At 42.1% G+C, this 26,008-nt stretch overlaps 1 protein-coding gene across 2 annotated transcripts in view; it reads right to left on the bottom strand.

Annotated features, from left to right (window-relative positions):
* Window positions 1-3,724: 3,724 nt before the first annotated feature.
* Window positions 3,725-26,008, bottom strand: part of mtcl2 (microtubule crosslinking factor 2) — a 37,948-nt gene continuing 15,664 nt past the window's right edge. Inside the window, exons 4-14 of one of the 2 annotated variants that reach the window (XM_088608428.1) lie at window positions 17,974-18,036; window positions 15,761-17,026; window positions 14,135-14,293; window positions 12,571-12,708; window positions 11,847-12,077; window positions 11,342-11,479; window positions 11,005-11,172; window positions 8,888-9,139; window positions 7,389-7,459; window positions 5,675-7,097; window positions 3,725-5,412 (exon numbers count right to left, since the gene is read on the bottom strand). In XM_088608428.1, the coding sequence (XP_088464554.1) occupies window positions 5,266-5,412; window positions 5,675-7,097; window positions 7,389-7,459; window positions 8,888-9,139; window positions 11,005-11,172; window positions 11,342-11,479; window positions 11,847-12,077; window positions 12,571-12,708; window positions 14,135-14,293; window positions 15,761-17,026; window positions 17,974-18,036 (4,056 nt within the window). In that variant the 3' untranslated portion in view covers window positions 3,725-5,265. Of the gene's footprint in view, window positions 5,413-5,674; window positions 7,098-7,388; window positions 7,460-8,887; window positions 9,140-11,004; window positions 11,173-11,341; window positions 11,480-11,846; window positions 12,078-12,570; window positions 12,709-14,134; window positions 14,297-15,760; window positions 17,027-17,973; window positions 18,037-26,008 lie in introns of both variants that reach the window. The other variant, XM_088608427.1, reaches the window with a different exon arrangement.

Raw genomic sequence — 26,008 nt, 5'->3', positions numbered from 1 at the left:
AGAATTTTAGGCAAACTGTAGAGTTCCAACCTCGTCTACCAAATATGCCTCAATCTCGTCTGCTGCTCGTCTTTAGTTCCTACTGTATGTGCTGTAGGATTGGATGCTGGAAACTACTTGACTTACTCAGAGAAGGAAAATAAACAGGTGATGGTGGTCTTCTGATGCAGAAGCAGATTCTGCAAGGATGTAAACTGTCCCGCTACTCGCTGTCTTTAGTCTTTAAAAACAACCGTTGTTTTCTGAGGTGCCACATCAGGGAAGGATTTGAGTTTGAAGTGTAATTACTGAGTTCTGTGTGTCTGAGGACCAAGAGTGCACTATTGATCTGGGGGGGCCTTGCTTGCACTTCACACTTCGTGACATTTATAGCGTTCGAGCAGTCAGTAAGTCAGCCAGCAGCAGCTGTGAGAAGCTGTAAATTTGAGTGAACATGCAGCGACAGCTAGGATCTATATTTCAGCATCACTGGAGCAGCTCAAACTATGGATTAAAGTTATATACAAGAAAAAAAGAAGGTATAAATTATTGAAAAACTTATTCATTTTTCCCCCATTGCTGTATTTACGTTTTTTCCAGATGCGCCTGTTCATTTTTGGTGTTCTCAGCTTTTTGGATTTTAAGATTGAAATTGAATTTGAACAAAGGATTATACATTCCCAAGAAGCACTCCATTTGGAAAATAATGTGTGTAAGAAAGACATCCTTGCAAAAATATTCTTCAGACATTAATGCATCCTAAACGTGTAATCATTTGAATTTGCAATTACAAAATTGCACACCAGACATAAAAGAGGAACTGTAGGCAAAGTGAGACCTGAAGATGCCATTTAAAACTAAATTTAAATGTGATTTATAATACCTATAGGAAATAGTAATTTCCCGATTGTCATTAAAATAGAGCATCTTTCAAAAGAAAAATAAAATTCTCAATGCATATAAACAAATACATGTATGCACATATATGAATTCCAAACATTCATTATGAGAAAGCCACTAATTTGTGGAAGACTCACAGCAACCCAGAGCTTATGCCTGCAGGCCCATCTCTGGGATGTGGGAAAAAACTGGAGCAGCAAGACAGAACTCATTCAGGGGGAGGACATGCAGAGCAGCTCCAGGTCATAATCAAACCCAGGACCTAAGTGCTAACTAGTGAACTGCTTTTACTACCCCACATGTGGAAAGGCTTCTGCACTCAATTTGGGTAGGTCGTCACTCGTCAAGGCTTACTGCATTTAAAACCTTAATGTCTGCTACAGCCCCGTCACAGTTCCCCAGCAGCTTGACTTTTGTTCCCTATTGTCTTTTAATAACATTCACAGCAGCTAAAACTTCCTGTCCAGTGTGATAAAACAGCAGCTCTGGTAAGTGAAGGAGATCTGGGAATTGTTCTTTTGTCTTCCTTTCCAGTTCAAATTAGAACTTGAGAAATACTTGGTTACTTAATACTTGAACTCCATTGTGACAGTATAGTGTTGACGCATATATTCAGCAGTTAAGGCCCTGAAACCAACATTATTTTTTAAAAAATAACACCAACGTACCTTTTCAACAAACGTTTATTTGTGAACAATGACAAACAGTAAGCAATGATATCTGAGCTGACACCTTTCACAGTTCAAAAGATCCTTCCCCAACACAAACCCCATCTTAATTCTATGGCAGATGTTTTCTTATTTACAGAAATGTTTGTGTCTATGAAGAAAAGAGGAGTATGTTTTAATGGAGAACACGGCTCAATATCATCAAAAACATTCAACTTTCTCTACACAAGGATAGAAAGAGTACAAATTGTTCATATATGTGTAAGTTACAACATTATTAAGCTTATTAGAGCCTTTTAATATTAAAAGAAATTTACAGGCATTTGGAAATAATTTAGCAAATATTAACAATTTTAACTGGTTTCTTTCAAATATAGGTACATGGTTAAATTTTTTTATTGGACAAACTGAGCATGGTTTTATGGGAGGTTTTTGTTAATACATGGTACAGTACATTTATAGAAAACATGCTGGCTGGGAAAAAAAAACTGTTGTAAACCTTGCCAAAACAGTCTTTCTAACTCATTGTACTCCTCAAACTGATGTTTTTGAGTCATTATCTTTTTTTTTTTAATTAGTCATAAACCACAAAAGTCCAATGAATATGTAATACAGGAACCAAATTTAAAGAAGTCAATGTCAGCTGGTGTGTGAGGACAGAGACAGACATATTTAGTAATGCTTTAACAAGAGGGTCATAATTAAACATTTAATCTTGAGTCCAAGTTAATTAACTCTTTAATTTCAAATTTACCCAATGGTCCTTAAAACCAACCCAATACAGAGTCCTTTCCTAAAATGATTAATCTTACTCATGAAACACATGGAAATTATGTGAAGAAGACATACACTGTCGCCTAATTTAGGCCCTTGTGCAGTGCTTTTCTGAGCACACAATTTCTGTCTCAGTGTGCGAGATTGGAAAGGCTTTCCCATGAAACCAGCTTTGTTGATCTGAGGCATGAAACAAATTGAAAAACAAAACTGCAAATAAAAAAGTTAAAAAAATAACATAAAAAAGGCTGTAACACTGAAGTATTTACAACAAAATTAAAAACAAAATATCCCGGAAGTTTTTATATATTTAAATACATTTTTTTCTTTGTTGCTCGGTTTTTTTTTTATAAATAAAAGAATTAAAAATGTGCGGTTTACAAACCAGATTGGTCATTTACATTTATTCAGAAAATGTCAATTACATCAATGCCTCCTCACCTTTGCTAAACACCAAATGCCCCTGTTCCCATCTCATTTTCAAATTCCATGTGTAGTCAGACCATTAAATTAGGAAGATCCCTCAGGATTTAGTGAACTTTATAATGCCTGTCACTAATCCATTCCCTTCCATAGATTTAGGACTGGCACTATCTCATCATGCCTTTTGCCCTGTTACTCAAGTTGTCAATAATAGGTTCGTGCTTGTGTAAAACTGTCCCTGTTATCTTGTATCTTCTTCATGTATTTCTACTCTAACTCAGTGAATGGCAATCTGACATTCAAGTGAAGCATATGTTACTGGTTATTTCCATTGGTTCATTTCCAGATCACGGAATGAGTTTCCAAATTCCAAATAAATATCAGCATTGTCAAGATGTGGTGTGATATTGGGATTACATGATCTTTTTATGTGGATTGTGTGCCATAAAAGAATAGTAAAATTCTATACTATGATATTTGAAATGCTCTTTAGGCTAAGTGATTTCTTCAAGGTTTAAATACAGTCCTGAAAAAAGCCTTTGGAAATGAATGTGCTTTAATGTGTGATATGGCACAGGAGAATGTAACTCCAGTGACATACCAGCAAAAATGAGTCAATTTCCTACTGTTGCACAAGGGATCAGCAGATGAGATACAGTATTTGCTTAAAGTGCTAAATTGAATTTTACATATGATCTAAAAGGCACACGTGTCCTTCTGAAAATTACTTCCATTTTATTTAGGTAAAAATAAATTCTGAGGGCGGGAGGTAGCCTTGGTAACAACAGCTCAAAGGCAGTACCATGCAGACAAATGTTTGTCTTCCGTGAATTAACACACTCGCAAAGCCAATTAGCACGTTTCCTCACTTCTTGCACTGGTGAAAATGAGTTTTAGCAGCGAGCCTGTTGGGGCATTAAATCTAAAACTAGATTTATTTTTACTTAAAATAATTTTAATCTCGTAATGCTCCATGCGGGGGATACTGCTCTTGAGCAGTTGAGACTCAGGTCGTCCACCACTAGAGTATATAGGGACATATGAGCCCTCTGAAAGCCCAGGACCTTTCTTCTCCTGGGCTTCCAGTCACAAAGCATCAATACCTCTGGCTCATTTCTGCTGAACAAGGCAAGACGCAAGCAGAATGAGCAGAAGTTCTATGAATTGTGATGACTGTATATTTTAAGTAGAAAGCACTTACATTTCCCAAGTAAAATTAGACAATAAAAGATTTGCAATTTTTCTACTGCTGGAATTTGTAGACATTGGTCCCTGTGTTTAGTCCTCTGCTATTGTGGGAGTATTCCCGGGAGCACCTGATGTTCGCTTTTTTATGTTCTTTTGAGGATTACGGAATGAAAAAGTACATCATAAGGACACTCCGTGGAGTAATTATTTAACAAATGTGCACTTTTAAACCTTCAGCACTTCTTACCTTCTGCTAAACGCACTTGTGGAAAGACAAACTTCAGGCTACACTCTGAGGAGGAGCTGAAACTATACTAACAGCAGGTGGTCCAGAAGACCTTTTCAAAGAAAGGGTGCCAGAATTTCCTAGAATGCGATCATATGCAGTAATCGCGAGTTAGGAGAGGCAAGTTGGCAGCACGTTATTTTTAATCTATCAAAGGTCTTTTGTGATTTCCTGAACAACTGAATATTAATATCTGTGTTTACATTTATTGCCTCAAAAATGTACATCTTGTGATACGCAGAAAGTCGTGGGAAGGCAAAACTGGATAGATTTAATTTCAAGATCCACACCCTTTATCCAGAAACTCTTTGAAGAGCTCTATCAGATTCAAGATAATTTGAAAAGAATGAGTCCCATTCACATAGTTTAAGTCACATGCGCCCAAAAGTCCAACTTTAAGGATTGAGTTCACAGATGCCTATTAGCCTAGGGCTCACTTACCTACGTTAACTTTGGGTAATCTAAGTCTAGTGTAAGCCAGGGTCTGTGAAACTACTATTTAAAGTTTTATTGAATTTTCTAAGAGAATTTTAATGTTCATAGGACATTGTATTAAACCAACTGCCTAGGATAGCGTGATGAATATTAAATTTAATTTGTATTCATAACATGCACTTAAAATGAAAATGGAAAGGGAAAGTTGTAAGTCTTTTCAAATATTTGTGGATAGAAATCGAATGAATCGGATTCATCAATGACTGAGAACAGTTCACGTGCTCACTAGGGAACCACTGACTTTCATCTAATGCTGTTTTGCTTCTAATTGTATCAGATTTTGAAATGGCTAATGGCCAGACTTGGATTCACTGAATAACTCTATAATGTACAGTCCAAGATAGTGTGCACCTTTGACCCAGATTTTCAAACCTGAGGATCTTTACTGCAGTAACATGAGAATACAGCACGCAGAGTAATAGAAACCTTAGGAGATGTTCCCTGTGATGTTTTGTTTTTGCTGCTGGTTGATTGTTAGCCTAGTGGTTTGAGTCTGGATTTCTCTTCCCTGGCAGCAGGTCCTCGTTAGTACAATCTCCCCCCCCTGCACCCTCACTCCGGGGCGTCTCCTTTCTCCTCCGCGGCGCCGGCTTCCAGCGAGCGCATCTTGCACTGTGCCAGGGAGTGGCGGGCAGCCGACCGGGAGGGACGGGCAAAGCAGGAGGTGAGGGACTGAGAGGTGCAGTCGCAAGCCGCATCCTGCGGAAAGAGAACCAGAAGCACCCTGGATGGTTAATGCACAAAGAAGCATTTGCCTGAACACGGAAATGCATAAACCTAAACCGAGCCCCTTAACTGGTGTCCTTCACCCAGGGCAATCTACTGCAACAATCCCTGACTTTAAAATGGTTTGTTTCACTTTAAATTATTATGCTGGAACAAACAAGGCAATCGTGCTGTTGGATATTCCCTTCCTAGTTTTTTTCTAGACGTGCATCAGGGCTTGTTAATCGAAACTCACCTCTAGCGCACTGGAACTCATGTTGGTGTCTCTTGCAGCCGTGTCTTTGTTACCCTGGGCTTGTTCATCTCGGAGGCTTTGCTTAAGAAACCTTTTGTTGACGATCTTTGAAACGTTGTCCGGTGAGGCGCTTCCCACTGTGGCAGCAGGAGAGTCTGGCTTCTTTGCCCCATCTTCCAGGGTGCCGTCTTTCGGCTGCCTTTCTGCCACGGGCATTGGGGTTTGCACCCTTCCGCAGACGTTGCGGAAGAACTCGTGAACTATCCCATACTTGGGGACCTCTGCCTTGGGTTTGCTCTCCTGGGGTATTCCTTTCCACAGAGACTCTGTGCTGCCATTGTGCTCCACCACGCTGAACAAGCTGGAGAGACCGTCATTGAGGCCACTCAGCACTGGGCTGTCCCTCGTTGTGGTGGACCTGGCCCAGGCTGACCCATTTTGGCCCCGATGGTGTAGGTTCCACAGGCTCCTGTCCTTAGAGGTATCCAACTTGGAGGACGACGTTGACACCTTTCTCTGCAGCTTGGGAGAGCCGTACTTTGGTGAACAGCATGGGCGCTCAATCCTGCTGTGCACTTTTTCTAAAGATGTAGAGATCTGCCTGCTGCGAGCAGACATTAACGAGGAGCTCCTAGGTGACCAACTTTTGGCATGCAGGCCCGTTCTGGGGCCTTCAGTCTGCAGGCCGATGCTAACAAATTGCGCAGTCTGAGTTCCGGTGGAGGTGACCACCACCGTCTGGCTTGCAGTGTCCTTGCACTTTCGCTCCAGAGAGCTGGAACGGATAGCCTGCCTCACACAGTTGGTCATCTCCTTCATATCGTCGCTCAGGTTGCCAGATATCTCCAGGTTATGGAATGGTGACGGTAACCCTGCTGTAGTTGCAGCCTTGGAGTTGTTCTCCAGTAGATCTCTGTGCTGCTTGGAGAAATTGCAGAGCCATCTGTTAAAGGTGTTGTCTGATGGGTTCTCCGATTCCCCACGCTCCCTGGGCTTTGTCGTGGTAAACAGATAGCCTGGTTCAGCCATTGTCTTCTCTTCCTGCTTTTCCTTTGCTAAGCTGCCTTCCATCCTGCGCACCACTGGAGGGCTATAGTAGATCCTAATCCCGGTTTTATCCGGTGCGGTGTAACTTCTCTGTATGCATGACTGTGTCAAGTCGAGGCCAGCAAAGCTGTTGGTCATTGTTGGACAGTCCCAGGTCTTGAAGGGATCAGCTTTTTCATAGAGGGCCATCTCATTTGTCAGGTACTTCCAGTTCTTCTTGTTAAGCTCCCCTAGGTGGGACAGGTTGTTGGAGATAGGCTGTGCGCTGGGCTGTATCCCCCGCCCTTTGCTGGCATCGCCGTTGTCCTGGCTGGGGACGAAGGGAGAGGAATCCAAAAGGCTCTCGAATTCCGATATGGAAGAAACTGATTTGGTCCTGGAAAAACACAGATTTACTTTAATGGACCTAATAAAAGCTGACATTGTGCACCTGAATGTCACATTGTGCTGGTATTTTGTTCCCCTTGAGCTCACCCAAACTTAGTAATTCCTATAGTTTTATTACCACATTCTAACAGGTCAACGCTGGGCAGATTCTTTCGAGTTTTCAAATTTCTTCCCAGTTTTGAATATTTGAACACATAATAAAATAACGATCAATTGAAAGGAAAATAAATTGATAAAATGTCTTCAATTCTTTAAAAAATGAAATTCTGCACTGCCTCACCTCTGCAAATTTGTTCCCTGTGCTTCCGCGTCAGGGGAAGTGTCTTTTTCGGACATTTTGTCATGCAATGTCTGCAAGAGAACAGAAAAGGTTTTTAAGGTTGGCTTTTTTGAAAGGTTGATTCACGTTCCTAACAGCAGAGCGAATATAGTTTATGAAGAAAAGGAGTTCTGCTCCATATGAATATTTTCTGATATTTTTAAAAAGAGGTGTGTAAGCATGACTGCCATAAAGCACAAATCTAGAATGAATGTTAACTTTTGCTATAGTGTAAGAGTGGATGGTAAGTTGTGCTTCTAACTCTCTTTACATGCAGTGTTACCTGCATTAAAATCTGTGTTTTGTGAAGTGTTTAACAGAAATTGGAGTTTTAAATCCTGTATGCAAGTTCTTAAATATTTTTGTTCTGAATTTAAATATAAATGCAACACATGCAGTAGCACATTCTTTGTGCCTTGTTCCAGTGTGAATTGCCTCTTGTGTTGGCTTCAGCTATTGATTTTGCTTTGTGGTTTTTAAAGCTCATTAATCTGAGAGAGGGGAAAATCAAGGCTAGACACGAGGAACATTGCTCCTGGAAATCCAAACTTTCCTGTTTTTCAGGAATGGGCGTCAGTTAGGAACAGGCCAAGCCAGAGCCAAGCAGGCAAAGCCGGCCAAGACTCCACTGCTGGAGAACTGGGCAGGAAAATAGCATTGATTGCTCTGATTACAAAGGAAGAACAGAAGCTCTGTGCCATTTAAAATGGAAAAACAGACATGTGTGTCTTACAGAATGAGCAAATGTTTGCAGGGTTTTACTAATTATTAAAAATGTTTGCATAGATAAAATACTATTAGCCATATTATCATTTAGGACTATGTGTTATCTGACATAATGTGCATGTGAAATATGAAAGATCAATTTCTTCACGTGGAGAATGCCTCAGTAAACCCAGAATACATATTAAGGTGCCATATAATTCTTTCTCTAATGGAGAAGCAGCAACAGCGTTGTCTGGATTGTGACGAACACAATGTTCTCAACTTACTGAAGCGTTCTGAAGTTACAGGAAGTGCTGCAACTCATAAATTCATAAATGCCTCATCCCCTCCCCCCAGAAAACACAGCTTGATAGCACTCCTGTTCGCTCACTGCCTCGGTGACCTTTTCTGCTGCACATCTGCTGTGAACAGATTCACCTCCTGCACTGCAGCCGACGAGCAAGTTCATCTGCGTTTTTCAAATAACACCGCAGAATCATTTCTCTAGGTTGTCTAAATCGGGACGTGTTTTTCTGCATTCCGTCCCCGGTATGCAGTTGGGATCGTCCTCATAAAAGCAGTGTGTGAAGCTAACTATCCCGTCTCACCTGTGGAGGCACATGATCTGTCACGATCACAGCAACGTAGCGCTTAACCCCGTGATGATCTCAGCAGTGACAGAACAGCACAATCACTGAACTCGCACTGCTTCTCTCATGCACATCTGTCTGGGCTGAAATGTAGCAGTATCCCACCTGGCTAATTTTGCTCTGGGCATCCCGCAGGCGTTGTTCCCACTGGCCGCGCTCCTGGTTGAAGCGCTCCAGGAGCTCCACCTTCTCGCGGCTCCAGTTCTTCTCGCTGATCTGCAGCTGCTTGGTGAGGTCCATGACGGCCGCGTAGGAGTCGGCCAGGAGGTGCTGGTGCTCCTCCCTCTCCTTCTTCAGGGCGGCTTTCAGGTCCGGCAGGTCCTTGTCTAGCCCCGGCTTGCCTGCCTTGCACTCCAGCTGCCAGGGGCAGAGCAAGGACAGGTCTCAGACACGGAAGTTCTGGTCTTCCCATTGTGAGCTGACCGCCTACTCCAAAGCAATGAACGAGACGGGGAGCCCGCCCCTGTGAAAACCCAAGCCCCGCTAAAATAACTATCCAGCTCCCCGCTGTAAAAATTCAGCCCCTGCAATAATGACTATCCAGGGCTATGCCTAAGGAATGGTATTTCTGCTCATATCAGTCTGATTACACATAGATATAGTTGCTTACTCTTTTTGTGCAGTCAACTATAATTTCTTTGTTAGTAAAAACCTTTCACGGTGTGCATCTTTGTTCAATGTAGAGGCCTAGGGATAAATAAAGGTATTTAGTATGGTTAAAAAATGCCAGCCATGAGTTGGCTTGTCATAGATTTGCTATTCAATTCTATACTTTTTTTTAGGGCAGTACTATGATATTGCATTATCTTCCTTGATTAAGGAGTACTTTTCAGTGCTCACATTAGCCTATTGCAGCGGTTCTCCGTATTTTCTACTTCCCACTCCCAAAAACCCAATAAGGGCTTTCGTTCCTTTTCCACATTCCCTATGCCGGTGGAAAGGTCCCCAGCGGGGTTTGCTACTTTGAGAGAAATCCCAGGAGGTCTCTGAGGACAGGGGCAAGAGCTAGAGAGGTTCAAGCTGGGCTGCGCTGACTGTGTCTTACTCACTGAGGCAGGAAGTTGACTTTTTCCATGAAACACAGGGCTAGTCATCACCGGAGACCCAGGCCCGGCAGATGAGTTCCGGATGAGCTACGGGCACGGGGGATGTGTGGGATTTTTTTAGGACTGGTTGTTGAAAGACACTTTCCCACTGGCAATGGAAAGTGTAACAATTGTTTTTTTTCCTTTGGTGGCTCAGGGAATGTTTTGGCATAAGTAATACTTTTGTCTCTGGATGCAGGAAACTGTTAATTGCTTGCACTAGATGCAGACGGCACAATGCCATCTCCTGCAAGCAATTACAACCATCAGCGTTCGTTAAGCTGAGCTACAAAGGAGCTTGTTAAATCATTTTTGCAAGACTGTTGTTTGTTAAATACACAGCTGTCATGAAGATCCTTGCATTACAACAACAGCTTAAAGGAAAAAGGGCACATTCTAAGGTTTTATATCTTCTTTTGATAAGCAGTGGTTCTTCTAGAGTTTTTTCTTTACTTCTTATCTAACCTTTTTACCACTTTGCATTTATAAAAAATCTTCCTTCCACTATCCATCGAAATGCACTGGGCAGTAAGTGCCATAAAAGAATGCTGAAAATACGGCCCACACAGTCTGGAAGTATACATTTCTTTGAAATGATGCATCATCCTGTTAAAGCCATTTATGTGAGGGAAACGTCTTCAGAAGTGTCCTTTTACAAGGCAGCCCTGGCTGTGATGATGGAAATGCAGCATTTCTCTTTAGATTGCCTGCATGATCTCACTTTTGTCAGAAACTAATCCCCTTCAGAGCGGCAATTAAGCCAAAGCCATTAGAGCAAGCACCGGCACATTGAAAATCGACAAGAAGTTTTAGAAAGCAGATACAGAAAACATTGACATACTAAAGCCCCTGATGCAAGCGATGCAGGCACCACTAAAAACTACAGCACTCTGACTCTGGAGAACACATGATTCACAAAGGTCAAAGGGTAGGTCTTGATCTCAGTACACCATGTAAGCCCTTGTAATTGACTGGCCTAGGACAGGGGTGGGCAGTCCTGGTGCTGGAGAGCAGGTGTGGCTGTAGGATTCTTGGCCCGCATCCTAGGAGCTGGGAGAAGCTGTTAAATTGGTCGTTAAGAGCCGAGCTGAAATGAAAGCCTGTAGACTCCACACTAAGCCGGTGGTGCAGACTCACCTGTGTGATGTGGCATTTGAGCTCAGATCTCTCCACCTCCCATGCGGCTTTGGCTTTGGCAAACTGCTGGGTGAGTTCCTCCGAGCCACGCCTCTCCTCCTGCAGCTCTGTGCTAAGGTCCCTCAACGCCTCCTTCAGGTCTGCCAAGGCACCGTCCAGCCCACTTGACTGCAAGGACAAGGGCACTTCACCATACATGTTCACACCAATTAACATTCATGAAAGTTGATGAAGGCATGTTATTCTTATGGTTCGGAGGCCACTGATAATAGCCTTGCACAAGGCCACGAATTTAATTCCCAAGAGGCTTCCAGCACAACCACTGCTCTCCTGGTACCTGCTTGTAGTTTTTCTCAGAGAGGTTGTCTGCTCTTGCTGTTGGACTCTGGGATTGATCTTCTGTTTTGTTGTCAAGCTGGTGAGCAGTTAGCCCCTCTTCCTCAATGAGCATGTAAAGATCTTTCACGCTGTTCACCTACAAAAGTCATACAGGACTCCAGTTACTTTCCACGGTACTGAGTAAGACTTAAGACCATGACACTTGTACTGACAGAACACAGAAAAACAGGGTCATGTTCAATCGTTTTTTGTGTTTGCATTAAGATAGATTTGTGTTTTGAGCTTCTCACTGGGCTTCTCAGTCTTTCTTTAGAATTTCATAACTTTTTGCAAGCTAAAATCATAGGCACAGAGCAGTGTTTAATCCAAATTATATACAAAAACATAAAAACATTCAGGTTGATCAATGCTAACTTGAAAATTACATACAGAAAACATGGAAGTGAATGAGGTGAAACTCCACAACAGTAGGAATGAGAGAATGGATCAGTTACGGTTCTCACCTCAAGGATGTCCTTTCCCTCGCTGTCCAGCTTTTTGCCTAGCCTCCACTGTTTGAGGAACCACCTGAGTTTAAGATTGAGAAGAAGTAGGTTCTGCTTCAGCTGCTGAGACTCTTGAATCATGAGGTTTCTCTCCTGGCTCCAGAATTTCTGCTGCAGACGGGTCTGCAGATTCAGGCTCTGTAGCTCAAAATCTCGTCGGATCAAAGCTTTCTGGTGCTCCTCTTTTAGCTGGTTAATGAGGAAGTAGAAGACCATATATGAATTTCAAAACTCATACAACTTCAGGTAAATTTCCATAGAAACGTTTGTGTGCAGCCATATTTTTTCAGCTTAATGTTGCTCCCTGAACATTTAGAGGAGAAGAAACAGTGAATTGATGGCAGTATTTTATTTTGTTCTATACTGCTTAGCTGAGATGAGATGTAAAGAATTGCTTTTCGTTGTGATGTTGAAATAGCTATAAACCGTTTCAGCGCTGCTTTGAAGCACTGGGATTGTGCAAATAGGATCATTCCCAAACCATGCATATCTTCTATTGAGCTATGAACCCAACTATGAACTACGGCCTACAAATTTTACTGGGAAATGGCATTATTATCCCAAAACATTATCTTCATGGGTTTATGTATCCGAAATTCTGAACAGAACAGAAACGAGACTCAGAGGTTTTTTTCCCCCAAGAATGTCTGGTTGGCGGGACTGAGCTGTGCGGCATGCCTACTTGAGCAAGCTTCTGGGAGCAGCTCTCCGTCTCCTGCCTGTGAGCTTCTTGCTCCTGGGACAGCTGTTCCTGGAATCCCCGGATGCCCTCCTTTGCTTCCGAGAGAAGACTCTGAAGCTCCCTGATCTTGGCTGCATGCTGCAGGACAACACGGAGCAAAGCCAGGGAATTCGTTAATTAACAGGCCGCCGCTTCAAAGACACGCTTCTTCCTTGCAGTTTTGATGTACTATTGTAGTCATTCAACCCTATTAGTGTTTGCTCTCCCCTGTGAGATGTCTGTGCATTCTAATGAGCACACCCGCTGTCTGACACATGCGGGGGCTTTCCGTTTTGTAAAAACATATTAAAGCAAATTAAAGGGGGATTTTAAAACTGAAAGTTAGAGAAAGGAGCTGGAGTATCTGGGAAAATCTGCTCATTAATGCCATCATTGGGTACCCTCTTTGAACTTTACCTAGGTTTAAATGCATCACCTAGGGCAGTTGGCTTTATGCACGTTTTCTAGGCAAAATTACAATGTGCTCCATCAACAGTGGCGACAGGGAATTTTTAACTAATTGAGCGGTTCATGCTTCATTGGAAAAAAAAACATCATAAAGCTTTCGATTTTTTTGACCCCCCTGTCCATTAGAGTTACAAATGTGAAACACCGTGCCAGAATGTCTGTACAAGATGTACATATTCCAAAGATCAATTGTTTGAAGGCCACTCGACAGTTAATGTCATCCCCCCACAGTACCAAATTCACCTAAAGCCATGCATTGTCCCTAAAGGCAGAGAGTGTCACACCATTACACTGTCATGACTCAGCTCCAATGGGCTTTTGAAGTAGCTCTTGATTCTCAGCATTATGGAAAGACTTTACAGTAACAATAGCCCAGCTGGGTTCTACGCCACAAAGGGTGAAGCTGAGGTCAGGATAACTATGAAGTGTTTGATGCCTCATCCCACCTACTTCTGGCAAGCTAGCCAGTCTATCTGAAGTAGCACCATTCTGTTCGCAGGGGACTGTTTAGCATTTGCTTTCTAGCCACTAATCACCTTTGCTGCAATTCAAAGCCTGTGCTGCATTGGGAAAGGCAATTAGTTCTTAACTAGAGAAGAGCTAGGATCACCTATTTGGAGTCTATTTTATTTCATTATTTTGAAATGCAGTAGGATTAATATTTTAGTTGAATTAGTTTGTGTGGATTCTGGAATGGGGAAAATATACTTCCACCTTCTGAATCAGCTGTTTTACTGTGCTTTAATAAGAGTGGCTTTTACAAAAATCTTGTAAGAATCCCCAGATTAACTTGTTTATCAAGGACTTTCTGTATCAAACAAAAAAATCAGCTGCAGAGTCTCCCGCATTAACAACTGGAACATCTGTCCTGCAAAAGTCCGACACTTTGGATGGGACCGTATCACTCATGACTCACGAATTCAGCTTTGCCGTTTGAGCTTGTGGTGTCCTGTTTCTGTCTCTTTCGTCATTGCGGTCTACAAAAGCCGCGCATGTTTATAACCCAGGCCTTAGTTTGTAATGGCACATTGGTGGGTGGAGATTGGGTAGGGAGTACCTTGATGATGTCCGACTCCTTGTCGTCTGGCGTGTAGTTCTCGAGGTCCTTGTTGCTGTCTCTGTTCTCGTTGTCCTCAGCACCGCTCAGGTGCGCCTCTAACAGGTCCCGGCTCTGACCTCCTGCAGGCCATTCCATTTGGTCCCTAAAGTCAGGCGGCTGCTGTATGCATGCATGGGCAAGTTAATGAAAACAAAACAAAGGATAAAGAGAGGGGAGGAAGGACAGGGGGGTGGTTTGTGAAGGGCAGCAGGGGAGGTGGGGCGGGGGGAGGAGAGAAAGGGAGGTTGTTCAGGAGTACAAAGGGTTAAGGGTTGGGGGGAGGGGCAGGGGGGGGGGGGCAAAACAGATCAACAAAAAAAAATGGCTTTCGTAAACATCCAAAAACTACAAGACAAAGAAAAGTATGTAAAGAAAAAACAGCTTTATCACAGTGGCGTAAGACAGTGTGGAAAACGAAATCAAAACAACAATGAGATAGAGTATGGGCTGGATTTGGTTCTGGAGTGTGTGTTGGGGGGGGGGGGGGGAGGGGGAGGAGGGGGTGTGGAGGGGAGAAAAACAAAGAGAGAAGAAAGGGAAAAAAGTGTGCAAACACCAGTCATGGTGCCCATGCAGTGAGGGGGAGAGGGGAGAGCTGGGGACTTCTGACTGTCCCACAGTTGTGCACAGCTAATAGAGCTCTGTTCTAATCAGTCTGTATGTTCAGGGAAGGTAGTCCGGCTGCATGAGACTAACGATAAGGTTGTCTATACCTCCTTAACTGGAGGTTTTGGACTGCTGTAATGTGGGTGGTTGGATCTGGGATTTATATCGCCTTCTCTCAGGCATCTCATAGTCCCAGAGCTGCCTAGAAGTAGTAGACTATTGCAAAAGGCTCACCTCTCACCACATGGGAGACGAGAGCCCTCTGGAATTCACGATTGCATCTCTCGCTATGAGAGCTGTTCAGCCCAGGAGGTCTACTTCACTTCAAATGGTTAACTCTGCACCATTTGCAAGCACATCATAACCTTTTTTTTCTTTCTTACTTGATGGTCTATATTTTGTTTCAACATACTCTTCACTGAGTCTTGTGGACATAATTATGATATTCCAACAAACAGTGACAAGTAACCACCAAACATTTCATTACTTATATAGGTCATAATTTGGGTCAGGAAAATGTATGGACCTCGAGAAAACATCCTGTATTTGGTGGGAACAGCAAGGAAAGTTAATTGTAGTCAAAGCTTTTTTTTCTTCCAGTGAGAAATGGAGAGAATTTAAAAAAAGTACATTGATAAAAAAAATCTGATTGGATGATAAGATGTACGCGTCCTGAACATGAACAGAATTCTTAATTCTCTTTTGCCATTTCTTTTTTATATACTTCGATTTCCAAGATTGGATTGCTTTGCCCTAGTCAAATCGTTTTAATGGACTACCTTCTTCAACATGCACACTCCATTAGGCTAGAGTTCTATCTGGAATTCTGTGGGGTCTTAACACCATGCACAGTAGATAATTCTTTGAATTATTGAGGATTTTAATGTCGGAAGAATATTAGTAAGCTTTAGCATGGTAAATAAAGCAAAGAAAAGAAAATTGTTGCTGGGGGATTGTCAGCAGAAAAGGGATGCTTACCTTTTGGTCAGTACTGATTCCCTTGTTTGGTCCCTCTGTTGTGCAGTCTTGGGAAACAGAAGGCATTGTGGCTAAAAAGCTCCCTGACTCGGAAAGAAGAGGTAACGGCGATGCGCCTTCAATTTGTTCCCTGCTAGAGTAACCAAGATGTTCTACCTTGTCCATGAAGGTGGCTAATTCTCTCTGCAAGGCACTCAGCCTGTTGTTAAGGGCACTGACCAGCTTTAGGTCACTTGAGGCCTCGCTTTTGTCAAGACTCTCATTCAAGGCCTGCTCTGGGGTATCAATGGAAGGACAGATCTTCGGATAGGACGAAAACCCATTGGAGTCCAATATCATAAGGTCAATGGCTTTGCTAACAAGTCCAGCCTGTTCTTTGATCCTAAGTAGAGCATCGTAGTCTTTACTTTTGAAGAACTCTGAGCCCTCATAGTTGTCGATGTGGCTATTGCGCCGTATCAGCTTTTCCTGATCTTCCCTGGAGTCATTCTCCCCTCCAATTGGTCCTTCTCTCCTGATCTGGGACGGGACGCATTCGGCTGAATCCCCTGCTTCAGCATCTGTCTCCATGGAGAGTCGGGTGGACTGGTAGGAGGCCAGGTCGCAGCGCTGGAGGTTGGAGAGCAGGACCCTGTTCTCATACTGGAGTTTTTTTACCTTGCCGCTGAGCTCTCCAATCTGGAGCTTGGCATTCAGCAGCTCCTCCTGCGAGGGCTCGCTCATCACCGAGCAGCTGTCCTCCGACATGGTGGCATCCAGGTCGTGCTCCGATTTGTACTTGTTCAGCTCATTCATCAGCAGCTTGTTCTGCTCCTCCATCTCCAGGAGTGACCTCCTCAGCAGGTCAGCCTCTTCCTCCACAAACTGCAGGTGGCGCTTCAGCTCCACCATGCTTTCCCTGGAGTCCCCGTAACTGCTGGTCGCTGTGACCAGGTGGCCTGGGAGCTCCTGGCTTTTCATCTCATCCATCTCGGCCCTCAAGCCCCGGTTCTCCACCTCCAGCTCCACGATCCTGCGGCTCAGGAGGTTGGCCTCCTCTTCTACCAGCTTGAGGTGGACTTTCAGTTCGGCCTCCCGAGTGTGAGGAGAGTCAGCCACCTCCTCCACCGAGAGCGTGCTGTCTAGGTCTCCGTACAGAGATCTGTACTTCACCAGCTCCTCCTTCATGCTGTCGTTGTCCTTGGCCATCTTGGTCAGCTTCTTGCACATGAGGGCTGATTCCTCCTTTGCAAAGTGAAGCTGGCATTTGAGGTCAGCACTGTCCTCCTGAAATTGAACAACACTGAAGGGTTTGTTCAGGGGAAGACAATTGGGTTTGCTGGCCCTAAGGAAGTCCCACCACAAGTCTACTGTTTGTTGGCTCTTTTTAAAGAATTATTTTGTGAAACCAGACAAGTTGCCCTTGTCTTATGATGCATTTTGAAATGATTTCATTGTGAAGAAATGACCCAGGAAACCACGGCTGATCATGGAAAAAGCTAACAACAACTGTCCAAACAACTATCACATACAATCCAGTAAACTTACTAGAATGTTTCTTTCTATCTTTGTTTCACATGATCTTAAGTAAATTATCAAATGTGTCTGAAAGTAAGCCTCAAATAAAATAATGAAGTACTTGCTTCTCTGTATAGTGTCAAAGAGAAGTATTTAATGTACTGTATACGTAAAGCCTATATTTTGTTTATAGTAGAAAACAGAGAAGAGTAGTTTAAAGTACATCCAGTAATTTTATTTATTTTCAAGGACTCAAAATTTAAAACTATTTCTAAGTTCCTGTTCTATGTTTTGAGTGAGGAATGTGATTGCAATACGAAGGTACAAGTGATTACAGGTTTGGATACCTGCCTTTAACACATTTCTAATGGTATCTGTAATTTTCTTACGATTCTGTGCTACTAAAGGTGTGTTTACATGAACTAAAGTGAGAGTTTACAGGTTTCTAACTAGCACTGATAACATATTCTTAAACTTCAACTGCACCGTTGCTTGAATTTAATTAAAGAAAATAGGAATTATAAAATCACATGCCTAACTTGTTATTAAAGTAATAACTAGATCGTTCTTGGCAGTGGCATGTTATTTACTCAGTAAAGCTTAAGGACTAACATTAGGGTCTTTGATAACTGATAGATGTGTACAGTATATTTATTTATCATCCTGTTCAGCAGGAAGGCTATCAGTACGTTCAAGCATTAGGATAATATTATTACCTGGGGGGATGGTTTCTTGTCGGTTTTGTTGGCCAAACGAGCTCCTCTTTTCTTCAAAGAGTTCTAAAACAAATAAAAAGAATGAATCAATGTATAAAAACCATAACTGTAAGCAGTGCGAATATTGTAAGATATCGTTATGGAGTATATCATTGTAATACAGATATATTCCTGCTAACATAAAAAGCTGGCATCCCATTAGCACTGCTACTCAGACATAAAAATGCATGGACATAATCTTCAACCTTGCAATAATACATTTATTTATCCAGTAAGGATATAAAACATGTCATTAGGAATGCTCTTTGGGGTACCTGTGACTCATTTTATTTTTTTTATTTTTTTGGTGCCGTGAGACAGAATAATTGATATCCACAATAAAACTCTGCAGTGTATGCTAGCACAGTCCTTTCCATGGCAACTAATGCTGTTGAAGTATTAAAAAGACAGCACTCTCTGCTAACACGTGGCATTTAGTCTGTTTAATAAGGGATATAATTTCAGTCCTTACAAAAGTGCTGCTGTTTCTAGAGTGGGGTGAGATCATGTAGCACTGAGTTTAAATCTTGCAGCTGCAGGATGTAATAATGTTGAATGTAATATCTGTAATATTTTCCTTCACAGTTTAACTATTAAACTACTAATTTGCCAGTGCTAGTTCTTCAAAGCTTTACTTTTAAAGACAAAGTTCAACTGCATACAAGCAAACAAAAACAATTAAATAGCCACTGTACTTTTTTTTTTTTACAATTCAAAAGACTAGGAAAACGTCATGATAATCTGAAGTGGTATCGTGGAGTCGACTGAAATCCTCTCCTCCTGGGTTTCACAACAGCACATGCAAGCACAGGTCTTTATTTCCACAGATACAGTGCTCCCTCCCTCCTCACATTCATTCCTCAGCTTCCTGCACACAAGCCTCTGAATCCCACTGGCTTTTCTCCGCCTTGCCAAGCTGATGCAATCTGCTGGGTTATTCTGAACAACTGAAGCCGGCAAAAGGCAGAGATCTGGTATACTGAGAAACAGCAGCAGCAGGCTGATTCCAAAGGGGCCGTCGGTCTTGGAAAACCACATGGCTGCCTCCAGTTTGAGGTTAAACTCTTTTCCTCCTGGAAACAGCAGTCTTGGACTGAATAAAGACAAATCCAGAAATGTATTTATGAAGTGCACAATGCCAAGTAAGACTGCTTCAGCATGGTGTGATCCACTCTCTATACCTACTTTCTAATCCTGACCCAGTTTTGAGACACATAAATGTGATGTCAGCAGATAATCGATAGGCAAGGCTCCGTTAATACAGTAACAGCTGGCCCAGGACGAGCACTGCTATTGCTCTCATTTGTTTTTACCTCTTTATGGGAATTTCATCTTGTTCAGATGGGGGTGTTTCTTGTGCCAGGGCAAGCGTTGGGTGACATTAATTTATATTTTTCTGGTGGGCGGGCTGCCCTTCGCCACCGTCGGGCCAATGTGTTTAAACCCCAGGTTGGTGACTTAGAGCTTGCGGATACATTTGTTCTTACTCAACAAGATTAAAAAGCTGCTTTAGAGTCACTTGTGGGAAGCACTTACTCTTGCACTCAGGTGTACTCGTGTGGTGGTCTGTAAATAATGGCTTTGATCCCTAAATATTCTTCCTTTGCCAGTTGGTAGTTGGTTTGCAATTATTTGTTGTCAAACTCTTTGATCCTGCTGAAAAATTATTCATCCAAAAAGCCCCCGTGAGATCAAGGAAAACAGATGGCACTCCTCTATGGCTTTATTTTCATGGAAAAACAACCATGGTTTTGTTCTGAAAGAGAAACGCACGGAGAAAACAACAAATGTTTTCAACTGGCATTTGTGTGTTGGGCTTTGACAGTCAACACCTTTCAACAAAAGGATTACTTTCCATAGTGCCCGGGACAGAATAATGGGCTCAAAAAATGCCAGCGTTGCGTAATCATCCCTTTTGAGTACCTCATTAAATAAAATCTGTGGGATTCAGAGATAATTAAGCAGAGTTAAGTTCTCTCTTTGACTGAGACAGCCAGACCATATCAAGATGATATTGTTGCTGGGTAATGGAAAAAAATAATCATAATGATAATAAAGCCCAGCAGATATTATAACATACAATGGCTCTTTTTTTCATGTTGGTGGATTTTCAGAAGCAATCAGCCAGGCTGTTCCAGAGGCACAGGCAACGAAGATTTGCTGACTTGGCTAGATTGAGAATTTATTGTACAGAGAGCCCTGATCATCCAATATAGAGGGGTCACAACCTGAGAACGGGGAACAAATGAGTCTCACTTTCCTGCTAATGAAACTGTCACGTCCCAACTTGAATACACTGTATTAAGGGTGTAGGCTGGAGCTTTCATGAAGGAAAGAGGATTCAGAGGGAGCTTTTTGAAAGCAAGATGTTTTTATCTGGGCTTAGTCAACCTGCCATAGAACAGCCTGCTACTTCAGGCTGCACAAACTAAACAAGAAGAAATATAGCAGCACCCCACTTTACCTGAGAAGAAAGGGGGGCCTGTTTTTAGTATGACTCAATAAAGCAGTGAATTTTGTCCAAGGAATTGTAGGGAGCAACTCTGTAAAATGGAGCTAAAACCGATCACAATGCAAAAAAATATATAAATAAGAATAAAAAAATGTTGCAGTACCGTCATAAAGCAACTAGTCCACCAAAAAAAAACAGAAATACCCTTAAAATTCAAAACTTGAACATGTTTATATTTTCATATAAACATATTTTATATCTAAACATATATTTTCATATAAACACAATAAAGAACACTAACTCGTTAGTTATGAAGGAAACTATTCTGCAATTTCAATGCTTTATGTTACTATTGTTCTTCCAGACACATTCTTTAAGAAGCACTGTTGGTAAGTTTGTTTTCCGAGGGCAGTTGAGTTCAGAGGGCGCACAGTGTTTTGGAGACACAAAAGAAATCTCTACACTGAATAGGCTTATAAACCATTTTGCTCTATAGTAAGGTTCTTTAGGATCCTTAAGAACTGGTAATCAAGGATGTACAGTGTAAATCCCTGAACCATTTTTATTTCCCAGTCTGATCTCAAAAGAAGACAACAACCGCTCATTATCAGTTCCTGGTGGTGAAAATCTAGAGCCATGGCAGTCAACAAGGAATTTGAAGGTTCTCTGTTCCTAAGAAAACAAACTGTTTTTTCTAACTCAAACTGCAAATAATTGGTCACGGCAACTGCCTCTTTAGGTTAGCCCCTTTAGAGTCAATCAGGACAGAGAAATGTTGTGGAAAGGATGAGTGCCGGTCCTTAACAGCCTTAGTGAGGCCTCTCTTCATCCAGCAAATGAAGCTCAAGCCAGAATGGGTTCACGGTGGTTCCCATGGTAACCACTTGTGCTCTCGATTACTCAGTGGTTGTTGTGGAAGCAAACGGAACAAATTGGAAAAAAAGAAGAAAGAAATGAAATGAAATCAATTCCCCTCCCCTCCCTTGAAACCTGACAGCTGTCAATGTAAAAGCCAATGAAAAGCCTTCTAAGATATTCAGCTCCCTTCTGAGGCAAGAAACCTGACAACATGAAACAGTTCTTTCATTCTTGTCAGTTTAATGAATAGATCCATAAATTGTTGTGCTAAACCTAATCCATCATGTTTTAGTGACCACCACCATGTTATTAAAATGAAAGTATATGTTAAAAACACTTTTAAAAATCAATTACAAGAAATAACAATATACTGATTGTTTTTGAAAAATTGCCTCCTAAGATCTCATTGAGTCTGACTTGCAAAACATTAGTCTGCTATGTAATATTTTTAAAAATATAGCTTCACGTCCAAAACGTTTTTTTCTGTACAACTTCCAGACCAAAAGCATGAATGAACTGAAGGATTATACGACCCGAGAGCTCAGAGATAAGAAACATTCACCTGCCCCCGTGTCCCAGTCCTGTTTTTTTCCTGGCCTGCTCGTTTCCATTAATTCTCTTCTGCTAACTTGTTTTTGAAGCTGCCAGTTGTGGCTCTGCTCCATCCCCCTGAGACACCTGAGCTAATGGCCAACTAAGGCTGAGGAGAGCTGGGCTGCGTTAATGAGAACAGGCCTTGGCAGCACCTGTGCTGGGCTCTAGAGACTCCAAGTGGCCTGGCGTTAGGCTCAGCCATCTGCTCTGGCTATAACAGCCAAGAGCTTCTGTGAAACAGCCCCAGGTTCTGAAAAGGGCCCTGTGTTGGGGGAAGTCATGCTCCTCTGACTCTTCACCCCCTCACTGGTTGAAACGAACAGGAATAAAGAAAACAAGTGTTTAACCAACCCCTCTGTCATGGCAGGTCAGAGAAGATTTGCTGCAGTAGGGATCCCCTGTCTAAATACTAATAAGTTCAGGTGGGTAGCTGTGTCAGCATGCGTAGGCTGCAAAGGAACAAGTAATAGGTTTCTTCACTGCTGAAAAGAGAAGAAAGAAAACAGAGTTTCGGCTGTGGAGCCGTCTTCGGGTGTAAGAAAGACAGGACAGTCAGCAAAGATAATACAGCCTGGGAAAACAAAAGCTGGGAGAGAGGAGGAGGCGGGAGCAGGGGAGAGGCAGAGAGGCCAATCAAGCGGTGCGAGGTCGAGAGAGGTGAGGAGAGGTGTGAAACGAAACCTACAGGTACAAATAATTTCTCAGGTTCTGGAAGTTACTCCTCTGTCCATCTTTGGAGTCAGTCTCTGTCCTGACTTTTGTCCTCAGTTCTGTCACCTTATTTGCCTGAAATTATACAATATGCTTCTATCTGGGTATCCTATGAGTATATAGCATGTAGATCAGCAGTCAGTGTATACTGTATGTATATAAGAGAACTGAGCACATTTTTATACAGAAGCATTTTATGCTGCGTTTGATTGTTCTGAATGATCAGATGAATCAATTTTGCATGTTATTTGCCGGTTTCTGTTTGGAATCTTTTTGTTTCTTGCAAAGAAAGATGATTATTTTTTAAACAAGGCATACTGATAAGAGACACGATCAAACTTCAGTATATGTTTCTTTTTGAATGCATTTTCATAGCATCTGTGTCAATTCACACCTTTTTCTTTGTACTGAATTTATTGTATTCCCTTCTCTGGATAAGTGTGACAAATGACAATGCAGGTGATCTTTGCATATTTATATATTTCCCCTTTATACTTTTTACTTCTCCTTAATGCAAGTTTCAGCGCACACAAAGACTTTTGTGCCACATGTATTAAAACTAAGGGTTAATGCAGAAATGTGTTTTTTGTGATGAACTGTCCACAGCAGTTATCACAAAGTTTTGTGATACGTCGCTCATCTGCCCTTCATTACTGCCAAATTATGATGTAACCTGCCTCGCAAATCAATGGTTCATTGATTAAGGGAGAACATTGTAATGCCTAACCCATGCAGACAGGAAAGAGAGAGGCCACTTCTTTCCCACAAAAGCCCATTGTGTTGAAGTGTATGCTGGCCTTAGAGCTTCTTCCACTAATGACCAGCATGCCCTCAACACCTCAATGTCGGGAGACATTAGCTCTTTGAAACAACCAAGCTTTTAGGAGAAAAAGTAAATGGGGAAAAATATATATTTTTTAAATGTAATAAGCCTTCTGGTACCAGAAGAAACTGACTACTATGTACAAACCTATCTTTTGCTCTTTTGCCCCCAACCAATAGCAAATGAAAAGAAACAGCACAAGGTGGGTTTGAAAAATTGAAATATTTGATGCTCATTAAGTTTACTGTCAGGAGCAATTAATGCGGGATCTGTCCAGGCAGCCCGAAATACTGCAACTACCTTTTTTTTCACTGCTGCTAACAGTTGATTTCCCGTCCAAGGCCCCCACAACATTTTTCTCTCAAATGCACATATTCGTCTTTTCTTAAAGTCCATGCTTCATAGCCATATGATGCCATTGGCCACACAAGCACTTTGACCGGCCTGTTTTTTTTTTTGTTAGTGGTATTTTGAACTCATTTCAAGGATCACCGAATTTAACATCATTCCAGGAGCCTCATTAATCTGGGTGCAGGCCATGATCAGTTAAGATACAGGAACATTCAGTGTGTCACCGCAGTGTGTTATACTGTAGATGCTGCAATTATTCTGCTAGTCTTTCTAAATCCTGAAAGTGGCAGGCTGGAATGGAAATTGACTGAGGTGGTGTTTGACATTTCAGTTCTTTCCCTGCAGGATTCCTCTCCAAGTGTGCATGTGTATTCAGCCACTTAACATTTCACATCACACCACCACACAGCTCTTTGAACCAAAGGGTCACACAATCTGATAGGTCTTCATTTCAGTCACTTCCAGCTGGAAATGTGCCTTTTGTAGTTTGTGAGAATATTTACAGACATACAGTGCCTCATAAAATAAACAGTAATACCTCCGGTGGATTATAGAAATGACTGCAAAGCCCTGAATGGAATTCAATGATGTACTGTTGACTGAAATAAGATACCAGATAAATTTATTATGGAAACCTTGATGCACTGTTTTGTTTTGGAAGTTAGAACAAAAGAAACCTGTATGTACATTTCTGAAAAAGGATCATGCCAAAGCTGCAGATGGTAGGTTCTTTTATCCTCCCTTGTTGGAAACCAGGTTGTCCACATATTTATAAAGTGAAACCACTATTGTTAGCTAAAACCGTATTTATTTGTCAAAGAACCCCATTCTGCATGTACTGAACTGTTCATTTTAACAAGTGAACACATTCAAGTGATTTAACTAGTTTAAGACAGTAATTATGTACGCAACCAAAGTCCTGTAGTCAGCTCTGTACTTCTGTTCTTCAAGGGAATCATTGTTTAGGAGGAAGTAGGAAGTAGCTTAGAAGATGGGCTTAGAGAGGAAGAAAAAAATTCATCTGCAACAAAAAAGGGGCCAATGACAGCATTGCTACTGAATTGCTGCGTCTTGCTGATTTTTAAAAACATTGGCTTTCTCCATCCTCGTGCCAACTCTTAGGGGGAGAATGCAAGGAATTCACCTCCTCCTCTGCTCGTGCTAACTCTATTACACATTCAGCTGAGGCATCCTGCCAATTCTCCTGTTTTTATCCATTGGTGAAATTAGTTAAGAGAGTTCTGCTTCCCTGGAGGGTATGTAACAAGCCCCACAATGTCCTAGAAACGGAGCGCTAAATGCCCCGGTGCTCTTAAACAAACCAAAAAGACAAGTTTTACATTTTTTTTTCTCCCCGACAAGAATCCACAATCTCTAAGTGGAAACAATCGAGTGGAAATTGCGGACACGAGGAGCAGTGTTTGTGAAGGCCGATCCTGAGTGGTGATGGGGATTAGTTACGCTGCTCAATTAAATGTCACATCAGTGGCATCAGAAGCCCCCTCTTAACATGTTCTTCCATACGTGGACGTTGAAAATGTAATCTCAGCTTTCTCAGTCAGTTTGAGCTTTTTTCCTCCTTTTGGCAATATCTCCAGTCAAGAGGAGGATTAATCCTGTCCATTTTTCACTCCACTAGAGTTGCACTCGTGATAGCAATCATAACAGCAGATGTGTGCCACTGGAACATGGGCTCAGTGGCGACACAAAAGCCATAGTAATCTTGAACAAAACAGGCCTGAGTCTAATACTAGACAATGGTTTTCTTTGGATGGGTAGCAGAGTACCACTGTGATTAGCACTGCTGCCTCACAGTTCTTGGGACTTGTGTTCGGTTCAGGTCTGGGTTGCCCTCTGTGAGCTGTTTGCATGGCCTTCCTGTGTCTGCATGTTTTTCCAAGCCTAAAGACTAGCTGTTTATATCTGTGTGCACCCTGCGAGGGGCTGGCTTCTTGTCAATGGTATACAGACCCACTTTGTGCTCTGTGCCTGCTAAGTTAGGCTCTTTCTTTCTGTAATGTGAAAGTGATAAATCTTTGAAGGTTAATGCTTTCACTGAAAAGAATGGATGTTTAATTTTTAACATTATGACAGTCTGGCTACACTTCATTAATGGATTTTCTTTTTACTCTCTACAGCTTTTTGGCTTTGTCTTGCTTTGTCACAAGCAGTTTCCCAACACTGGTCTGTGCAGGCACAGTGAATGG

This window comes from Lepisosteus platostomus, chromosome 15 (genome assembly GCF_059453375.1).
Source record: "Lepisosteus platostomus isolate fLepPlt1 chromosome 15, fLepPlt1.hap1, whole genome shotgun sequence".
NCBI lineage: Eukaryota > Metazoa > Chordata > Actinopteri > Semionotiformes > Lepisosteidae > Lepisosteus > Lepisosteus platostomus.
Note: the sequence above shows the minus strand (reverse complement) of the source record. Positions and strands in the feature narration are given on the sequence as shown.